Source organism: Acomys russatus, chromosome 9 (assembly GCF_903995435.1).
Source record: "Acomys russatus chromosome 9, mAcoRus1.1, whole genome shotgun sequence".
Taxonomy (NCBI): domain Eukaryota; kingdom Metazoa; phylum Chordata; class Mammalia; order Rodentia; family Muridae; genus Acomys; species Acomys russatus.
This window is the reverse complement of record NC_067145.1, coordinates 18,255,225-18,273,650: the sequence shown is the minus strand read 5'-3', so window position 1 is coordinate 18,273,650 and position 18,426 is coordinate 18,255,225. Positions and strand designations below refer to the sequence as shown.

Sequence of the window (18,426 nt, the reverse complement as noted above, 5' to 3'; positions counted from 1 at the left end):
CATTTGTCCTGACACCTTAAATTGCAATCAATGTATTGGAGTTAGAATCTGATCTTTATTTATTTGTTTATTTTCCTTTCACACAGAGTTGCCCCTCGATGTACAGGTTGCCTTGTAAGTTATTTTAGTGGAGTGCAGGTTTCTTCTAATTTCACAGTCCCCTTTGGAGCCTTTTTGGTTTGAGATTATAAGAAATGGGTACCATTATCAAATCTATATTTCTATGTATAATTTCTTCAAAATGGGTTTATTTTCATTATTGTAATATTTTCTAATTTTCATTATAGTATATTTTTATTTTGGGTTATTTAGCAATATACTGCCTAATTTCTAAGCACTTACTTTTGGATATTTAATTTATATATTTTTTACATTCATCTTTTGCTATTAAGTTCTTATTTTATTCTACTATCAGGATTATTGATCTGTGAAATTTAAATTGTTTAAAAGGAAACTTTAATTTTGCTACATGGAAGAGTCTGTAGTCCATTTTAGAAAAGTTTCATGCAGGTTTAGAGGAGAAAATGGCATATGGCAGTGGTTATATAACCTTATTGTACTTGGTCTTTTGGGACAAGGTTTCTCTGTGTAGCCTTGGTTGTCCTGGACTTGCTTTATAAATGAGATTGGCCTCGAACTCACAAAGATCTGTCTTTGCTCTCTGTGCTGTTGGGCACTGCTGGAGAGTTCAAAGGTCTGGCATATCTGGATAGCCAACTGACCTTGGTCTACTATGACAGACTCCCCTTCTCAGTGGCATGCTCTCCTCCCCTGATCTGGGATGCCTAGACATTCTAAAGAGCATCACATAGCCCAAAGGGAAGATTACAGGCCTGACCCTTTCCTAATAGCAAACACCTGGAGCTTCCTGGACTTACCCCACCCTATGCTAAGGAGATCTTAGCATTAAGCAAAGGAGCTTGAACAGCACCTGGAAGTTCTTCCCTCACCTACAGGATGATTAAATGTTGTGTTTTCATTCTGGTGATGACCCTGTGCTACTACATGTAAACGAGGTACTGTACTACTGCAAGCAGATTAAGTATCCTGGCATCTAAGCCCCAGTGAATCCGACACATTCACCCACAAAACACTCCCCAGTGTCCAAGGTTTATAAATAGAGGTGGTTTGGTGTACTCCCTTATTTTTTCACCATTCCTCCACCATGACCATCTGAGACGCCACTTACTCTGGGGAAGAATCAACCCTGGATGCATGGGACTTGATTACTGGTCAAGGCAGTCAAGGCACAGATGGTCGAGTTGCATTCCACTGGTCAAGCAACCTCAGAATCTATCAGACCTGTGTTTCTCTGGCTCTGCCTTCCAGCAGAGCTCAGGTTTCCTGTCAACCTCCTCTGCCGTGCTTGGTACAGAATAAAGGGCTGTAGCACTGGGTGTCATTATGGACTTCTGGAGCTCCTAAATCTCCATTGTGACCTGATACCAGAAATTTCCTTCTAAAAGAGCTAAACTATAAAACACAGTAGAAAATCATTTCCACCTTGCCAGGAGAGACCAGGATCCTGGCCCAGTGCCTGGGCCTCTGACATTGCCCTGAGATCTCAAGGTCTTTATGTTTTTGACTAACCAACATAAGAAAATATGAAAAACTTCCATGGGCTGAGGAGATTGCATAGTGGTTAAGTACTTGCTACCAAATGTTAGGATCCCCAAGACACATTTAAAGGTAGGGAATGGGTAACAGCCTATGTGTAATTTCTGTCCTCAAGATAGAGCCATATGATTCCTGTCACAGTGAATAAGATGTAGGATTATTGAGGATATAATTGAGATTATTCCAAATGTTACTAATGGGCCTGCACCTGTACATGTGTGTGTATATATATATATGCACATACCTGTGCATAAGCAAATATATATACACACATCAAGTCACACATACACAAAAGTATTAGAAGGAAAATATTTTCCTGATAAAATTGTTAGGAAAGAATGATTAGAGTCTATTTCCAGAACTTTAGCTTTGTTTGTATGTGTGGCTGTGTTGGGCAAGTGTGTGTGCATTCATACACGCCTATGTGTTTGTGTTTGTGTGTGTGTGTGTTTGTGTGCATTTGTTAAACTTGTGTGTGTGTTCATTTGTGTATGTGCAGGTGGAGGTTATAGATCAACTTCTAAGTCTTCTTTAAGTGATCTTTGCTTTATTTTATGAAATAAGGTCCCAAATAGAAGATGACACTTGGTCACTTGAATGGTAAGTCATTTAGCTTCAGGATTAGGCCTGATTCTTCCTTGCCCTCAGTCCTGGGGTTACATGCATGGCTATTCCTGGCTTTTCACTGGGTCCTAGGGATCTATTCTTGTGGCCTCGTCTAGTGTTTAAGCACTACCAATATAATCGTCTTCCCAACTATAATGCTTGTGCTTTTTGTCATCAGATCTTTCCATCTGATGATAAAAACTTGTGACATGTAATATCATATGCATTCCTGAGAATATATGGTTTTATTATATCCGGGATGTTCATTTTATGAATTCCTTTATAGCTCTCAGCTTGAAGGAGAAAAAAAAATCATTAAACTTTTATAAGACTACATTCCTAAATGAAGAGCTATAAGAAGTAAACAGCCTCTGAAGCAAGGAGAGTCAATCTTTTCTACAGAAGACTTTTATAGTTTATCAATTCTAGTGGATCTCTGTAAAGATGTACATGTGAACAAACCTAAATTGACTTAATAAATTACAGAGAGAGAGAGAGAGAGAGAGAGAGAGAGAGAGAGAGAGAGAGAGAGAGAGAGAGAGAGTACCTGGGAGAGTTTTAGTAAGGAGATAGCAGGGTAGAAATTATGTAACTATAGAACTTGCAAAAACATATAATTAAATTTTGAAAATTAGAGATTAGAAAAGGGAGTTGTAATGTCTCCCATTCCCCTGAGCCCACAAAAGTAGTAGCCATTCTTCAAGATAATACAATTTTTTATTATTTTTCTTCAGTAATCATTCCAAAGAAACTTGATCTTCTCAGATTTCTTCTTCTATCAAAAAAATAACTGCCTCTCCTATTCTACCCTTCCATTCCTCACAGTAGGAGCTATTTTGAGAAAATAGAATGCACATGATTTGATATTTTCATTTTAAAATTATATATTCAGAAGGATTAAATGAAATTACAGTCTTCTGCCCTCGTCATTTTGAAGTGCCTGTGGTCTTCTGTGTTTATGAAATTTCTAACTATTTGTTGAAGACAAGATTTGAAATGAGGTGGAAAACAATTGTTAAAATAATATAACTACTTTAGGAAAGATAATAATTGATTTTAGATAAAGAAACTTAATTTGAATCTAAGCCATAAACTTCCTAATGCGTAATTTAGTAGATTTGTTCTGTTCTTTTTTTTTATTAATTTATTCTTGTTACATCTCAATGGTTATCCCATCCCTTGTATCCTCCCATTCTTCCCTCCCTCCTAATTTGCCCTTATTCCCTTCCTCTATGACTGTTCCTGAGGGGGATTACCTCCCCCTGTATATGCTCATAGGGTATCAAGTCTCTTCTTGGTAACCTGCTGTCCTTCCTCTGAGTGCCTCCACGTCTCCCCATCCAGGGGACATGGTCAAATGTGAGGCACCAGAGTACGTGAGGAAGTCATATCCCACTCTCCACTCAACTGAGGAGAATGTTCTGACCATTAGCTAGATCTGAAGCACCAGCCAAGGACAATACAGGCAGTAAACTTTAAACCCCTACCCAGATTTGTTCTGTTCTTGAAATTGAAATTGAAGTAACAAGAGAATGTAAACTTAAGCACTGTAGATCCCAGATCATGGGTCTCTTAGCTTTTCAAGGACATGAGCACTGAAGTTCCAAACCTGTGTAAATAGACTCTGAAGTGCCTGACGAAACCTGTTCTCATTGACAGATAATAACTTTCCCCAGGGTGCTGGATTCAGCATGGCTCTTTCCCTTGATTACCTCACAGGTAGTTTTTATTGGCTCTGATATAAGGCAACTGAATACTAGTTTATTTTTTCTTGTTTAATTGAACCAAAGCCAGATATATAATCGACCTACTTTGGTGTAGGTCTATAAGAAAGCAGCCACAAGTATTTTACAGTAAGTGCAATTAGTATTTTCTTTTTCTTGAAAAGGGTTGATTTATTATGAAACTGCCTTCTATATTTCTAGTTAAATGTCGGTGTATTGGTTATTAAATCCTCACTTAAATTCAGTAGCTACATTCTGTCTATTTCAACATCAGTTCTAAAATTCTGATTAATACCTATGTGATACATTATCCACATTTTAACACTCATATTTTTCTTTACCATACCTGTAATGTATCTTCAGCCTGACAACCAAGAAAGTCTTACATTAGGCTAGATAAAGCCAAACAATTTCATTTTGAATCATATATTCATAGAGAAACTTCCGCCATGGTTTTATGTTGGGAACACATTTAGACATTAGCAGTTAAATCTTTGTTCTGAATTATACCTTCAGCTCCGAGTACTCTGCAACAAGGTATGAGCACAAGTGTCTTGGCAATCGATTCCTGATCATTTCCTTCACATGCCTGATTGTAGGAAATCACAACTTACCTCTCTATAGAGCTTCACCTTAGCCACAGTCTTCTCCTTAATCCTTTTAAAATTCTGTACTTCTGTAGATTCACCAGAGAATGTGTTTCGGTCATAACTTTTTAGCGGTTTCTACAAAAACATGTATTTTCTCAGCTTTTGCTGATTATTAATAAACCCTGCAAAGAAGCACCTAAAATGCATGTGTAGACTCAGGTAATTAATTTTATTCATACTCAAGTCTCTGATGGGATTAGAGACCAAATAGTTTAGTTTTACAATTAAGCTTAATTGTTTAGATTTTTGGTCTAGATAGATGTTTTAAGTTGATAATGAGGAGACATGGCACATGTTGATGTACATTCAGAATTTTAGACTTACCAATTTAGGAAAGATGTTTTCTTCAAGGTTGCCAAATATAATTAGGTAAAACACTATAAATGTAACACATATATATATAATTCCTAATTATCTCATGGTACTTTTTGATATAGGTTGTTTATTATATATATGTAATAATATAAATGTATATGTAAAAATATTTAATAGAAATTATAAAAAATTGTTATTCTCTTAGTGTTCCTGTAGTTTTATAAACACCATTTTGTGTAAAGTCTGTCTAAAATATAAGTGAAGCATTGTATTAAATTGATACTATATTTATGTCAAGATGTATCAACTATGATTTGTAAAACTTTGCTGCGAGGCATCGGTGGTGTGTCCGTTCATTGCTATTTGTTGCACTGAAAGAAAGCAAAGAATACATATGCAAACAGCTCACTGAACTCTCTGAAAGTTTTTCTTTCATGTTGATAAGACTGTAGATTTAAAAAAATGACTTACTGTTGCTTAAATAAGTGACCATTTTATAGAGCATGATTTTAATTACTATTTTCTTCATTCAAATAATAGAATTAGAATCCTGAAACCTGTTTTGTATTAAACTAATTAAATAGCTCTAATTCCAGGGTCCATATGAAATGTAGCCTAGAATAGCTTTCTTAAATTATATGGGAAAGAAAAATACTTTGATGCTAGAACAGGACAATATTTATCTTCATATTTAGATTAATATCAGGGTCTTAGAAGCAATATATCATTATAATTAGCATGTAGTTAGAATTAAGTAAGTGTGTAACCCCTCATTCTACAAAACCAGAAAAATATTTTAATACTCATCACCATTTTAAGACCTTGACTTTGATTCTTTGATACAGATTTGAAAGGATACACAGAGTTTCATTATTCAAACCCTCATTTGTTTAAATAACCTGGTGAGTATGTTTATGTACTAAAAATAATGATAAAGTTCTAAAACTTGAATGGAATGTTAATATTGGACACTCTTGGTCCTAGCAATTACAGAAAAGATGACATCTAGATTCATTGCATTTGCCATGGAGGACCTGCTCTTCAGGTAGAGGATGCTTCCTTGTTAGCATAATCAGACCATGAGTGTCCTCAGGCTGTTCTTCCTGCCCCTATGTGTCATTTGATTTAGTTGTACACAAGAAGGCCCCTTGTTATGTTGTTTAAAAAAATGATAAAGCAGCATGTGGGAAGCTAAGATGTTGTAAAAAGCTTAAGTTCCATTTTATTCCTCAGGCTTAGAACACAAACTGAGAATTATTCAAATTAGACTCAGTTCCCAAACCTTGAAACTGGAATATGACAGCACAAGGCAATTTCAAACAGAGGCACAGTCCTAAAGTTTGCACAAGGGTGGAATCAGAAAATACCGTATAACTTTTGAGAAAAGTATATTATAATAAATTTAAAGATTAAATGAAAAACATCTATTCCTTCAAATACTTTATATTTCTTGTGTTTAAAATTTTCAATTTACCAACAATACATAGATGAGGTAATTTCAGAGTAGTACCTTAATTTTCTATTTTTTTTACATAAAGCCCCCAAAACAAGAGAAAGAAATATTACTTAAATAAGTGTTTAAAAAGCCCCACAAAGTTAAAAGAAAAGTGAGATTATTTTGGAAAATATTAAAATTATTAGACTTGTAAATTAAATATTTACTTAACAATAGATTCACTTTTGAAGATTTAATAAGATGTTTTCATCATGTGATCATTATCTATTAAAACATATGTACCTATATATGTTGAAACTAATGGTATCGGTAAACTAGATATGTCTACGTCCTCAGGTAGCAGAATACTTTGCAGTTGCCAAAGAGGTCATACAGTGCCTGCTTTGTCCTCACAGGAGCACTGGAAGGTAGGCAGAACAGGCATTGACGTTTCTACGCTGCAGCTGGTGACCCTGAAATTAAGAGACTCTCAGGGATGTGTTTCAGTGGTCATCTGTGTGATTCCTCTATTTCTTTGGCCCATTCCTACGTATTTACTAAATACCACAAGTGCAAGGACTAACTGGGGAAATTGAGGCTATCTAAAACCCACATGAGGGATGAAGTTGGCTAAACAATAGTAGATACCACAAAGTGATCAGACTAACTATGCGGCTTACACATTATTGATGATTACCAAAGGTGGAAATAAGTGAACTGTGATGACATATACACATATCAGCAAAACAAACTGATAACCAATTTTGGGTATAAGTGCACTAAAGTGAAAGGGGGATCAGAAGATATATATATAAACATATATAAAGTTTTTCAATGTTTTGTATGGGATGAGGTGTTTGTAATTATTTAAAAAAATTCCCTGACATATCTGATGAACAGAGTCTACTCATTCTATCAATTTGAAAATATTGTCTCCTGTTAACCTAAAAGATGATGGACAGGACAGAGACTTTTGTCTCCATCCTGAGAACAGTGCATGTCCAGCGCACTGATGTTGCATATGTCACAGTGCAGGCAGCAAATCCCCGTGCTCCATCAGCTCTGTATGGAGAGAAGAAGTGGGGAGGGCAGAGGAAAATGGGATAGTCACATCCATGACTGAGTTGCCTGGTATGTTGGGAATACCTCATGTAATTTAAGCAAAGGAAAAGAATCATGAGATCTGTCACAATAACAGATTAGGGGGTCTCAAAATTCCACCCAGAAAAATAGCAAAGAAGGCTGTGACTTCCTCTGTATGTTTCTATGCGCAGTGCATTTCACCATATGGAACTGAGGGTGATTTTTAAGCCCCCCCCCCTCATTTAATTTGGCTTTGGGAAAAAGAAATCACAACATCATGAAATAAATATTCATTGTTTGGCTTAGTTCAGATATTCTTAATTAAACAGTACCATTGACTTTATTGAGCATTTGAAAATATACACAAGGAACAATAGTGGTTTTTTTTTCTGTATTTTTTTCTTATAACTGACCTTCTTCCAATTAAATAACCCACTTTTGATCATAAAAAGGGCACTTGTTTCTACAGGAGCTGTGTACACCTTGCTCAGTTCCAAGTACGGTTTCCACTCGACTTCCTTGTCATTTTGAGGCCATCTCTCCACTTGGTCGGGAAGCAAATTCTACAAAGCTCCAAAAATTAACCCTCTAAGTTGTTCTTTCAGATTCCATTTCTCCATAGAGTTCAGCTAACTTTTTAAACTCAGGCCCCCAGTCTCCAAGGTAGTGATAATCCTGGTCTGATTGTGTGGTTGCTGAGTCCAGCGAGCTAATAGACCCAGCTTCTGACCTCTGACCCTCGTAGGCATAAGTCTGAAGAGAGTCATAAGGGGGCACGCTGGGGTCCAGGTCTGCCTCCGCCAGTCTTTGCTTAATAAACTCCTGAACGTCTATACTCTCCACGGTGGACAACGACTGGTGTCTAGGAGTGAGCTTCACTTCAGGCCGAATGTCTCTGCGGTACTTGAACTCCTCTGCAGCAGAAGGATTCCTCAAAGCTGAGATGTCGAAGGCCTCGGTATCTTCTTCCCCACCTCCCTCGTCATCGTATGTGACTACATTTTCCCGCACATCTTCTTCTGAAATGATCAAGGGCTCTTTTTTACTGCGTCTCAGGGTGATAAAAAGGACCACAATGGCTGAAGAAAAAATGGAAAGAGGATGAGGTTAACAGAGAGAAGGCAATTTTTGAACTTCGGGTATCAGTGTTTTATAGTTCCTGTTTCCTCCACCCTCTAAGGTTAAGACTGTATCGCAACAAAACCTGGATCTGCATGCTACTGAATAACTCCACAGACATCTCCTTCAAGGAATGTCAAAACTGGTATCCTCAATGAACCATTGTTAGATTTCCTGATCTCTGAAAAACTGTAATACTTTCATTTGCTAAGCTTGTGTCTTGGCTCTCACTGCAGTACAAACAATAACCATAACCATCCATTGTCTTGTGTTATTGATAAAAAAAAAAACCAATTCAACCTTTGAAATCAACAATTCAACAAACTGGAAAAAGTTTGTGGTTTTTTTTTTATATTTATGTATATATATTTGCAATTGTAAACGCGAGCTTTTAAGTATTTTTTTAATATTATTTTATTAACTTATTCTTATTACATCTCAATGGTTATCCCATCCCTTGCATCCTCCCATTCCTCCCTCCTTCCCATTTCCCCTTATACCCCTCCCCTATGACTGTGACTGAGGGGGATTACCTCCCCCTGTATATGCTCATAGCGCATCAAGTCTCTTCTTGGTAACCTGCTATCCTTCCTCTGAGTGCCACCAGGTCTCCCCATCCAGGGGACGTGGTCAAATCCTATTGGGGCTCTAGATGAGAGAAGCATGGGAGAATAGCAAAGTAGAAGGATCCAGAGGGTCCTAGAATACTACAAGAAGAACAATATGATAGGCAGATTTGGGCCCAGGGGTCCCGCTGAAACTATGGCACCAGCCAAGGACAATAAGTGAAGTAAACTTGCAACCCCTACCCAGATCTAGCCAATGGACTGGACATTCTCCACAGTTGAGTGGAGAGTGGGGTATGACTTTCAAAAGTTTGTGTTTTAATTCATGCATAATCATTTTCTTTAGTTTCACAAAAGTCAGGATGTATTTCTATAATATTCAAACCTGTTAACGTTTGAGCCTTTGTAGAAAGTCAGTGCAGGTGTCGTGTGTATGATTGATCTCTTGCATTTTGCCCTTGAGCTAAATTATCAGGAACTAATATTTGGCATTTTCCTATAAAGCTCCAGACTATTTTTTTACTTTACTTATACATTATTTGTACTATATAGAAATTGTTCACTTTGTGACATTTCTTTATAATTTATGTATTCCGCAGAACAGAGCTGTAATTGAACTAAACTATAAAATGAAGAAGCAGAGACTAAGAAGAGGGGAAATACTGCAACAGTCAACAGACTTACTGAGAAAGATCCTAGGCAGAAGAACTGAGAGCATAGTCATGATGTCATCACAAGGATAATGACGTTTGTAGTAAAACTTACCCTCTATGATACAGATATTGAGCGCATATGTTAGTGCAGATTCACACATATTTAAAGCGGTGAACAGCTAGACTGTGTTTTAGGGTCTCTCACCAATTGTAATTATTAATGTTGCAATCACTGGGTAAAGTTATATAAATGTCTTGGGCATTTGAGTTTGGACATTTCTCATTGCCTTATGCCTTTATACTCTAGTAAATAAAATAAAATTTCAGTTTAGATTTGTTAGAGAAACTCATGCACATAAAAAAAAGGAAAAAAAAATAACCACTATGACAGACTTAGGAAGACCATTTATGGTCTTCAAAATGTAAATGCTTCAATACTTTGGTGTACAACATTTACATAATTAAATGTGAAGGATAGTGATATATTTCTTAAGTTGTGACCTTGTACGTATCTATTATGCAAAGGTTTAAAATAGTCAAGAAAAATAAAGGTATTTTTAGATTCAATTGTTTTAATTCTATGTGTATAAGTACTCTTCCTGAATGTATGCAGGTGAATTTCATGCATGCCTGGGGCCCATGAACACTAGAAGATGGTGCTTGAGCCCTTGTTTATGCTGTCATGTGGGCAATGGAAAGCAAGTCTGTGTCCTCTGCAATAGAATCAAGTATTCTTAGGTGCCAGACCACCTTTCCATTTCCTCAAGATAAGTATTGATTTAAAATATAATAATAGTTACTTAAACAACATTGAATCTAATGCTTTTGGGTTTTGTTGTCATTGTTGTTTTTTTATTTTTTGTTTGTTTTTGTTTCCTTTTGGTTTTGTGTTGTTGTTGTTGTTATAAATAAGGGCTATTTCCTAATAACCAGTAAATCCCATATCTGATACCTACATGTATAACATAATAGTAAAAACAGACAATTATACCACCTGCATTGTTTACAGAGGAATCCTATGACATTAGCACATACATTGTCTTTCTAGTTACTGGAAACACCAAGTTATCTCACAGAAGATAATTGAAACACACTTGATTATGGCCTGGCTATTGTAAATCATATTTGTCAAGAGCTATTGTTGGAGCAGGTGACATTAAGTAGATACTCCACAAAAACTCTTGTTGTGGGTGAACAAAGAGAATTTCAATGAAAGCGGCATCATGCTCTGTGATGAGTGATTCCATGTGGCATGAATGGCCTTTCTGAGAATGTTGCTGTTAAGTGTGCCTACTGAATCATTTCTGGGTAACTATTACTGCTGTATCTAATTGTTCTGGAGAACACTACGAGTACTTGAAACTTGAACTAAAGATTTTCATCAAATCCCATGAACAAAAGCAGATCATTTTAAGAACATGAGTAAAGATATTAATTATGCAGATATATTAAAGACAAATAAACTTTTTAAAAAGTTTTTATTTTATTAATTTATTCTTGTTACATCTCAATGGTTATCCCATCCCTTGTATCCTCCCATTCCTCCCTCCCTCCCATTTTCTCCTTATACCCCTCCCCTATGACTGTTCCTCAGGGGGATTACCTCCCCCTGTATATGCTCATAGGGTATCAAGTCTCTTCTTGGTAACCTGCTGTCCTTCCTCTGAGTGCCACCAGGTCTCCCCCTCCAGGGGACATGGTCAAATGTGAGGCACCATAATACGTGAGAAAGTCACATCCCACTCTCCACTCAACTGTGGAGAATATTCTGACCATTGGCTAGATCTGGGTAGGGGTTTAAAGTTTACCTCCTGTATTGTCCTTGGCTGGTGCCTTAGTTTGAGTGGGACAAATAAACTTTTGAAAACTTGGAGATGAATTAAATAATCAAATAATCCACCCAATATTTGGAATTACGCACATAATATGAGTATTGTTACTGTGTAATAAGTTGTTTGGGAAGTGCAATATCAAGGAGCTATCATGTTATGGAAATAAATCAAAAAAGTGAATTTGTCTTCTCTGTTTTCTATTATGAATCATCCAGGGATATTTAGTTGCACAACCTCACATGGAATCTCCAAAATTTGTTGTACTTTTGAGATGTTTTCATTCTTTATTACTTTATTTTAGTTAGTGAAATTCTCTTTTCACTCATAATTTACAAGTTACAAAGAATTTGAGATTATTGTTACTATTCTTGTTTATGTATGTTTGAGACATATTCTGGTGGAGCTCAAGCCTCCTCAACCTTACTTTGTAGGCCAGGATGACCTTAAACACTTCGTCTTCCTACGTACTTTTTTTCTCAGATATGTTCCTCTGCACCTGGTTTATGTCATGCTGGGGGTTGAACTCAGATCTTTGTGAACACCAGCCATCCACTGTACACATGCTGCTACATTCCTCCCTGATAATATATATTAATTATTTAGTATAATTTAATGAGTGCAGATGTTCTGACATCATGTAGATCTGTGCACCACTCGCATATAGTGCCCACAAAGGCCATATGTCAGTGATGGGGATCCCATAATTGGAGTTACAGATGATTGTAAGTTAACATATAGTGTTGGGAATTGAACCCAGAAATGACTGCAGTTAACTTCTAAGTTCAGTTAAAAACCAATTTTCCAGCTTCCCTAATACTATAAACAAAAATTCAAATAAAATTGTTTTGCCTCATTTATTAATTTTATTCTCAAGGAAAAGCACATTCAGGCAAATACTGGCTTTGTACTGGCTTTTTAGATTATTTTCCTTTGAATTTCTTATCATCCACATAAATGGACTACTCAGGGCTTTCCCGATTTATACATAATCCTTGTATGGTTTGCATTTACTTTTATTGTATGTTTAATCATAACATACTCTCTGCAAATAGATATCATCACAGTTGTATTTACCTCCAAATGTCTGTTGATTCTTTGATATGCCAAAATATCATGGTATTAAATATGGTAGAAATGAAGTGGCAAAATCAAAGTGATTATTTTGATTAGCTCCATAAATGCTATTGGCAGCCAATGGACATGACAATTTTTTTTCTGAAGAATTTCCAACTCAGATACCGAGGGTCTTCAGAGTTTTTAAATTGAGAACTCGTTGGCAATTGCTGATAAAAGCCTCCTCCTCTTTCTAAAAATCTCCTTTTCCCTTTCATCTTCTCCTTCTGCCCTTCTATATTGTTCTCAGGTCATCATATTTCTCCTAATCTATCTTAATATCTATTTATTGGTATTAGAGATTAATGAATGATAAGTGGTCACGCCAAAACCATGTGCTCTTAAGTGATCTTGGAGACACTAATAATATCAGAAACTGTCAGTTTCTGAACTGGTCACTCTTTGTGACGAGTTGCAAGCTAACAAGAATTATCTTGGTGACTCCTGCAAATAAAAGAATGTCATTGAAAAATTAATGTCAGGAACCAGAAATAGGGAATGCGGATTCCCTAATTTAAATAGTGAACTCTAATTCTATCACAATACAGCTTAAAGGTCTCTCTTTCATTACACAGCATATCTTTAAAAACTGTACCCAATGGGAGAGAGACACAGTACAGAGAGATAGAAGTGGGGATGGCCAGGGGGCAGACACACACACACACACACACACACACACACACACAGAGAGAGAGAGAGAGAGAGAGAGAGAGAGAGAGAGAGAGAATTTAAAGTATAAGAGATAGAGAGAAAGAATATAGAAAAGAATATGATCAAACTATGCTATATAAAAATTATTTAAAATATTTATTTTTTTTTCCTTTTTTTTTCTTTTTTTTTTATTAATTTATTCTTGTTACATCTCAATGTTTATCCCATCCCTTGTATCCTCCCATTCCTCCCCCCCCCATTTTCCCATTATTCCCCTCCCCTATGACTGTTCTTGAGGGGGATTACGTCCCCCTATATATTCTCATAGGGTATCAAGTATCTTCTTGGCTACTTGCTGTCCTTCCTCTGAGTGCCACCAGGTCTCCCCCTCCAGGGGACATGGTCAAATGTGAGGCACCAGAGTACGTGAGAAAGTCGTAATCACACTCTCACTCAACTGTGGAGAATATTCTGACCATTGGCTAGATCTGGGAAGGGGTTTAAAGTTTACCTCCTGTATTGTCCTTGGCTGGTGCCTTAGTTTGAGCGGGACCCCTGGGCCCAAATCTGCCTATCATATTGTTCTACTTGTAGATTTCTAGGACCCTCTGGATCCTTTTATTTTGCTGTTCTCCCATGCGTCTCTCATTTAGAGTCCCAATAGGATGCCTTCCCCTCTGTCCCAGTTTCCTGGTAAGTGAAGGCTTTCGTGGGACATGCCCCTTGGGCTAGTATGCAGATATAAGTGAGTATATACCATTTGATTCTTTCTGCTTCTGGGTTAACTCACTCATTATGATCATTTCTAGCTCAATCCATTTATCCACAAATTTCGGGAATTCCTTGTTTTTTAATAGCTGACTAGTATTCCATAGTGTATATGTACCACAGTTTCTTTATCCACTCTTCTACTGAGGGACACTTAGGCTGTTTCCATGTTCTGGCTATTATGAATAAGACCTCAACATAAAACCAGAGACACTAAGCCACTTAGAAGAAAAAGTGGGAAAGAGCCTGGAACATATTGGCACAGGAGACAACTTCCTGAACAGAACACCAACGGCCCAGGCCTTTATGTCAACCATTAATAAATGGGACCTCATGAGGCTGAGAAGCTTCTGTAAGGCAGGAGACACTGTCAAGAGAACAAAGCGACAGCCTACAGACTGGGAAAAAATCTTCACCAACCCTACATCTGACAAAGGTCTAATATCCAAAATATATAAAGAACTCAAGAAATTAAACACCACCAAACCAAATAACCCAATTGAGAAATGGGGCTTGGAACTAAACAGAGAATTCTCAACAGAGGAGTATCAAATGGCTGAGAAACACTTAAAGAAATGCTCAACCTCCTTAGTCATCAGGGAAATGCAAATCAAAACAACTCTGAGATTCCATCTTACACCCATCAGAATGGCTAAGATCAAAAATTCAAGCGACACCACATGCTGGCGAGGATGTGGGGAGAGAGGAACACTCCTTCATTGCTGGTGGGAATGCAAACTAGTACAGCCACTTTGGAAATCTATCTGGTGCTATCTCAGAAAACTGGGAATAGGGCTTCCTCAAGACCCAGCTATTCCACTCCTTGGAATATACCCAGAAGATGCTCCAGCACACAACAAAATATTTATTTAAAAATAATTAAGATTTTGACCATGTCCCCTGGAGGGGGAGACCTGGTGGCACTCAGAGGAAGGACAGCAAGTAGCCAAGAAGAGACTTGATACCCTATGAGAATATATAGGGGGACGTAATCCCCCTCAGGAACAGTCATAGTGGAGGGGAATAATGGGAAAATGGGGGGGGGAGGAATGGGAGGATACAAGGGATGGGATAAACATTGAGATGTAACAAGAATAAATTAATAAAAAAAAAAAAATAAAATTATAGAACATTAAAAAAAAAAAAAAATAAAAAAAAATAAAATTTGCTTTTGCTTAGAACAGAGAGTAACATGACTCTCTTAAAGTTGTATTCTGTGGAAATCACACACTATTGTCTGGTGAATAATATATGTAAATTGAATAGAATTAGATGTTAAAGCAAGTAAACAAAAACATAAAGTTTTAGTGATGACAATATCTTTTAGCTGATATTTTATTCATGTATGTTTGGGCATAAAGAGAAGAGAGTATTAAAGAAAAGAAACCCTTGGCTCACAATTAATTATTGATCAAACTGGGATTAATTTTATATAGCTGCTTTTTATAAATATAAATAACATAATTTTATATTAGCAGATTAATTTCACATTTTGATCAGATTTAAAGATTGATTATTAGAATTTCAATTTGTAGAGTACAATTTCACTATACTCATCTCTTACTGGAAAATCAGAGAAATTACAAATAGACTTAAATTACAGATGACTAAAATGTGTCTAGTGGCCTATATTTCCTGAATAATAATAATTCAATAAAAGATATAATTAAAACTGATGTGTAATGATTATACATAAGAACACAAGGTCAAAGGTCAATGTTTCATTCTTTTCTTTTATGTGTATTTCCATAAAAGTATAAATGAAAATTATGTTTAATTTATTTTTTATAAAAATATGTAATGCTTCACGAATTTGTGTGTCATCCTTGCTCAGGGGCCATGTTAATCTTCTCTGTATCGTTCCAATTTTAGCATATGTGAAGCAAGCATGAAAATTCTTAATTCAACAATGTATGACATCCTGCTAAAATGCACTAAACATCAGGTTCCATGAGGCTGAGTATGACCAAGATTTGCTAATCAAGTTCTTTAATCTCTAAGTTACTCCTGACATTATTAGTAGATTTGATGTAAGACATATTTGTTTTCTTTGTCAACATTTTAGTTTTTGATATTCATAACACTACATGTTTCTGCTTTTTCTACTTTCTTCATTCCTTTCTTTCTTGTCTTTATTTCTACCTGTCTGTCTGTCTTGCTTTTTGTTTTGTTTTGTTGTTGTTGTTGCTGTTGTTCTCTCTCTCTCCTTTTGTCTCTCCCCTCCATTTTTTTGTGATTTTATTACTCTTTCATGCTTTCACCTATTTTTTGGTTTATTTACAGTTTCAGTATACCTGCACCCAAGACTGTTCTGGTCTTTTATTTCTGCACATTTTCTTTTGCTATCTCACTTGCACAACGTGTTCCTCTAGGGCTAAACTTGCAAAGACTCATGGGACCCTCTACAAGATAGAGCCTTCCTTGATGCCATCCAAACTCACTCAAATATCTAAGAATCAAATGTTATTTGACTTTTACCCAATGCATTCTGTTTTCTTTAGCTTCATTCAAAGTACACAGGTAAACACCAAACCAAAGTACACTTAGCATCAGCATTGTGAAAGTTCATCATAAGAAAATCCATGCTGCCATGTTTTTTATCCACATATGTAGGCCTTACTCTTCAATTCCTTCAGAGAATTGCCATAGCTATCACAATCAGAGCCACTTACCAAGGAGAATGACAACACAAAGAAGAATAGCGATTAGGGCTCCTGTGCTCAAACCAGCCGAGGACAGGAAGGCTTCTGCATGGCAGGTCCGCACGCGCCCATCTCTCTCGCATGCACAAACCCTGATGGTGAGGGTGCTGCTGCTGCTGAGAGAGGGGATTCCACCATCAGAGATCATAATGGGCAGATAATACACATCCTGCATAGTTCGACTAAATCTCCTCCGCCTTGTCAGAATGCTGGCTGTGTTATCTATGACAGACATAAGCAAAACAAAATACACTTAGTAAATCTGCCATTAAATATTCACATTTCCTTTCATGGATACAATAGGTATATGTTTCTTTCCAGCTTATTAAATGCCAATAAGACACGAGGGGGTGATTTTTCAAGGGAATAGCAAATATCAGTTCTCAAATAGAGAAACACGTTTGAAAAGTTAATAGATCCAACTGCAGCAATAGAAGGAGAGTGGCCTGAAAGAGCAGAAAGGAAAACAGAAAACATTTTGGACATAGACATAGTTGCTGAAACATTTAATGGGTGAAAATAGCATGAAGCCAGAAGAGAGCCATAGGAACCTGCTAAAACAGAAGGACTGCTGGCAAGAAGCTGGGCAGACATTTCTATTCTTTTAGTAAATGTTTTAGGTCACTTTATTTTCATTGATTTTTGAGTGCACAAGAAAACTAGACAGTACAACTCTTATTGAACACTCTTTAGAGAGAACACAGAGATGCCAAGCTTAATTTAAGCTGTTAGCTGCTTTCCCAGTGTCTATCATAGTGATTAATGCTGTTATGCAGGCTGTAGGGGAAAATGTCAATGATCATACCTTGTAGTGTACCCTGTGTGCCACAACACTCAACCAGTTGATAGAGAGAATTTTTGAGGTGGATAAACACTAGAGATGCAGTTACATGTGATTACCAACAAAAGAAGTAAAACGTGCTTTATAGTACTTTGAGTTTATAATAGAACTTTTATGAAAGGGTGACATAAGGCCTTTATTTTTCTTTTCAACTAAATATCTGACTATATAGAGTCTGTGTGTGTGTGTGTGTGTGTGTGTGTGTGTGTGTGTGTGTGGAAAGACAGAGACAGACAGAGAGAGAGAGAGAGAGACAGAGAGAGAGAGAGAGAGAGAGAGAGAGAGAGGGAGAGAGGGAGAGAGAGAGAATATTCAGGAAAGAATAACCTCTCACCTAGAAAGGCTTATCACAGCAGAATAATGAGGCCCTGACAAGGGATATTCTGTACTTCATTAAAGCCATAGAAAATATACCTGTGGGACCCCCTCAGTGAACTTGAACAAGAACTCTGAACATCAGGAAAGAACATCAAAGTTTGGAAAAAAACATAAACTCACAAATATAAGACAGGCCTTAAGTAGCAATATGTACATAGATATATAGATGGATAGATAGATGATAAATATATTGATAGAGAGATACTGATGAAGAGAATCTAGAACTAGCAACTAAACTAAAATAATCTGGAAACACTACATATATATGTATGTTACATGTATATACATACATATACACATATATGTTACATATATGCACATATATGTATATATATGCAGCATGTATTTCCTAGTGACAAAATTTCACAATGCT

General features: G+C 36.6%; 1 protein-coding gene and 1 non-coding gene across 4 annotated transcripts in view; both read right to left on the bottom strand.

Annotated features, from left to right (window-relative positions):
• Positions 1 to 7,656: 7,656 nt before the first annotated feature.
• The window catches only part of Cdh18 (cadherin 18), a 406,710-nt gene continuing 395,940 nt past the window's right edge, over positions 7,657 to 18,426 (bottom strand). For 2 of the 3 annotated variants that reach the window (XM_051150995.1, XM_051150997.1), the window contains exons 11-12: positions 16,805 to 17,056; positions 7,657 to 8,509 (exon numbers count right to left, since the gene is read on the bottom strand). In XM_051150995.1, coding sequence (XP_051006952.1) covers positions 8,019 to 8,509; positions 16,805 to 17,056 — 743 coding nt within the window. In that variant the 3' untranslated portion in view covers positions 7,657 to 8,018. The remainder of the gene's footprint in view (positions 8,510 to 16,804; positions 17,057 to 18,426) is intronic. The other variant, XM_051150998.1, reaches the window with a different exon arrangement.
• LOC127194073 (U6 spliceosomal RNA) lies at positions 15,922 to 16,025 on the bottom strand. The gene has a single exon (XR_007831214.1). It is a non-coding gene; the product is annotated as a U6 spliceosomal RNA (small nuclear RNA).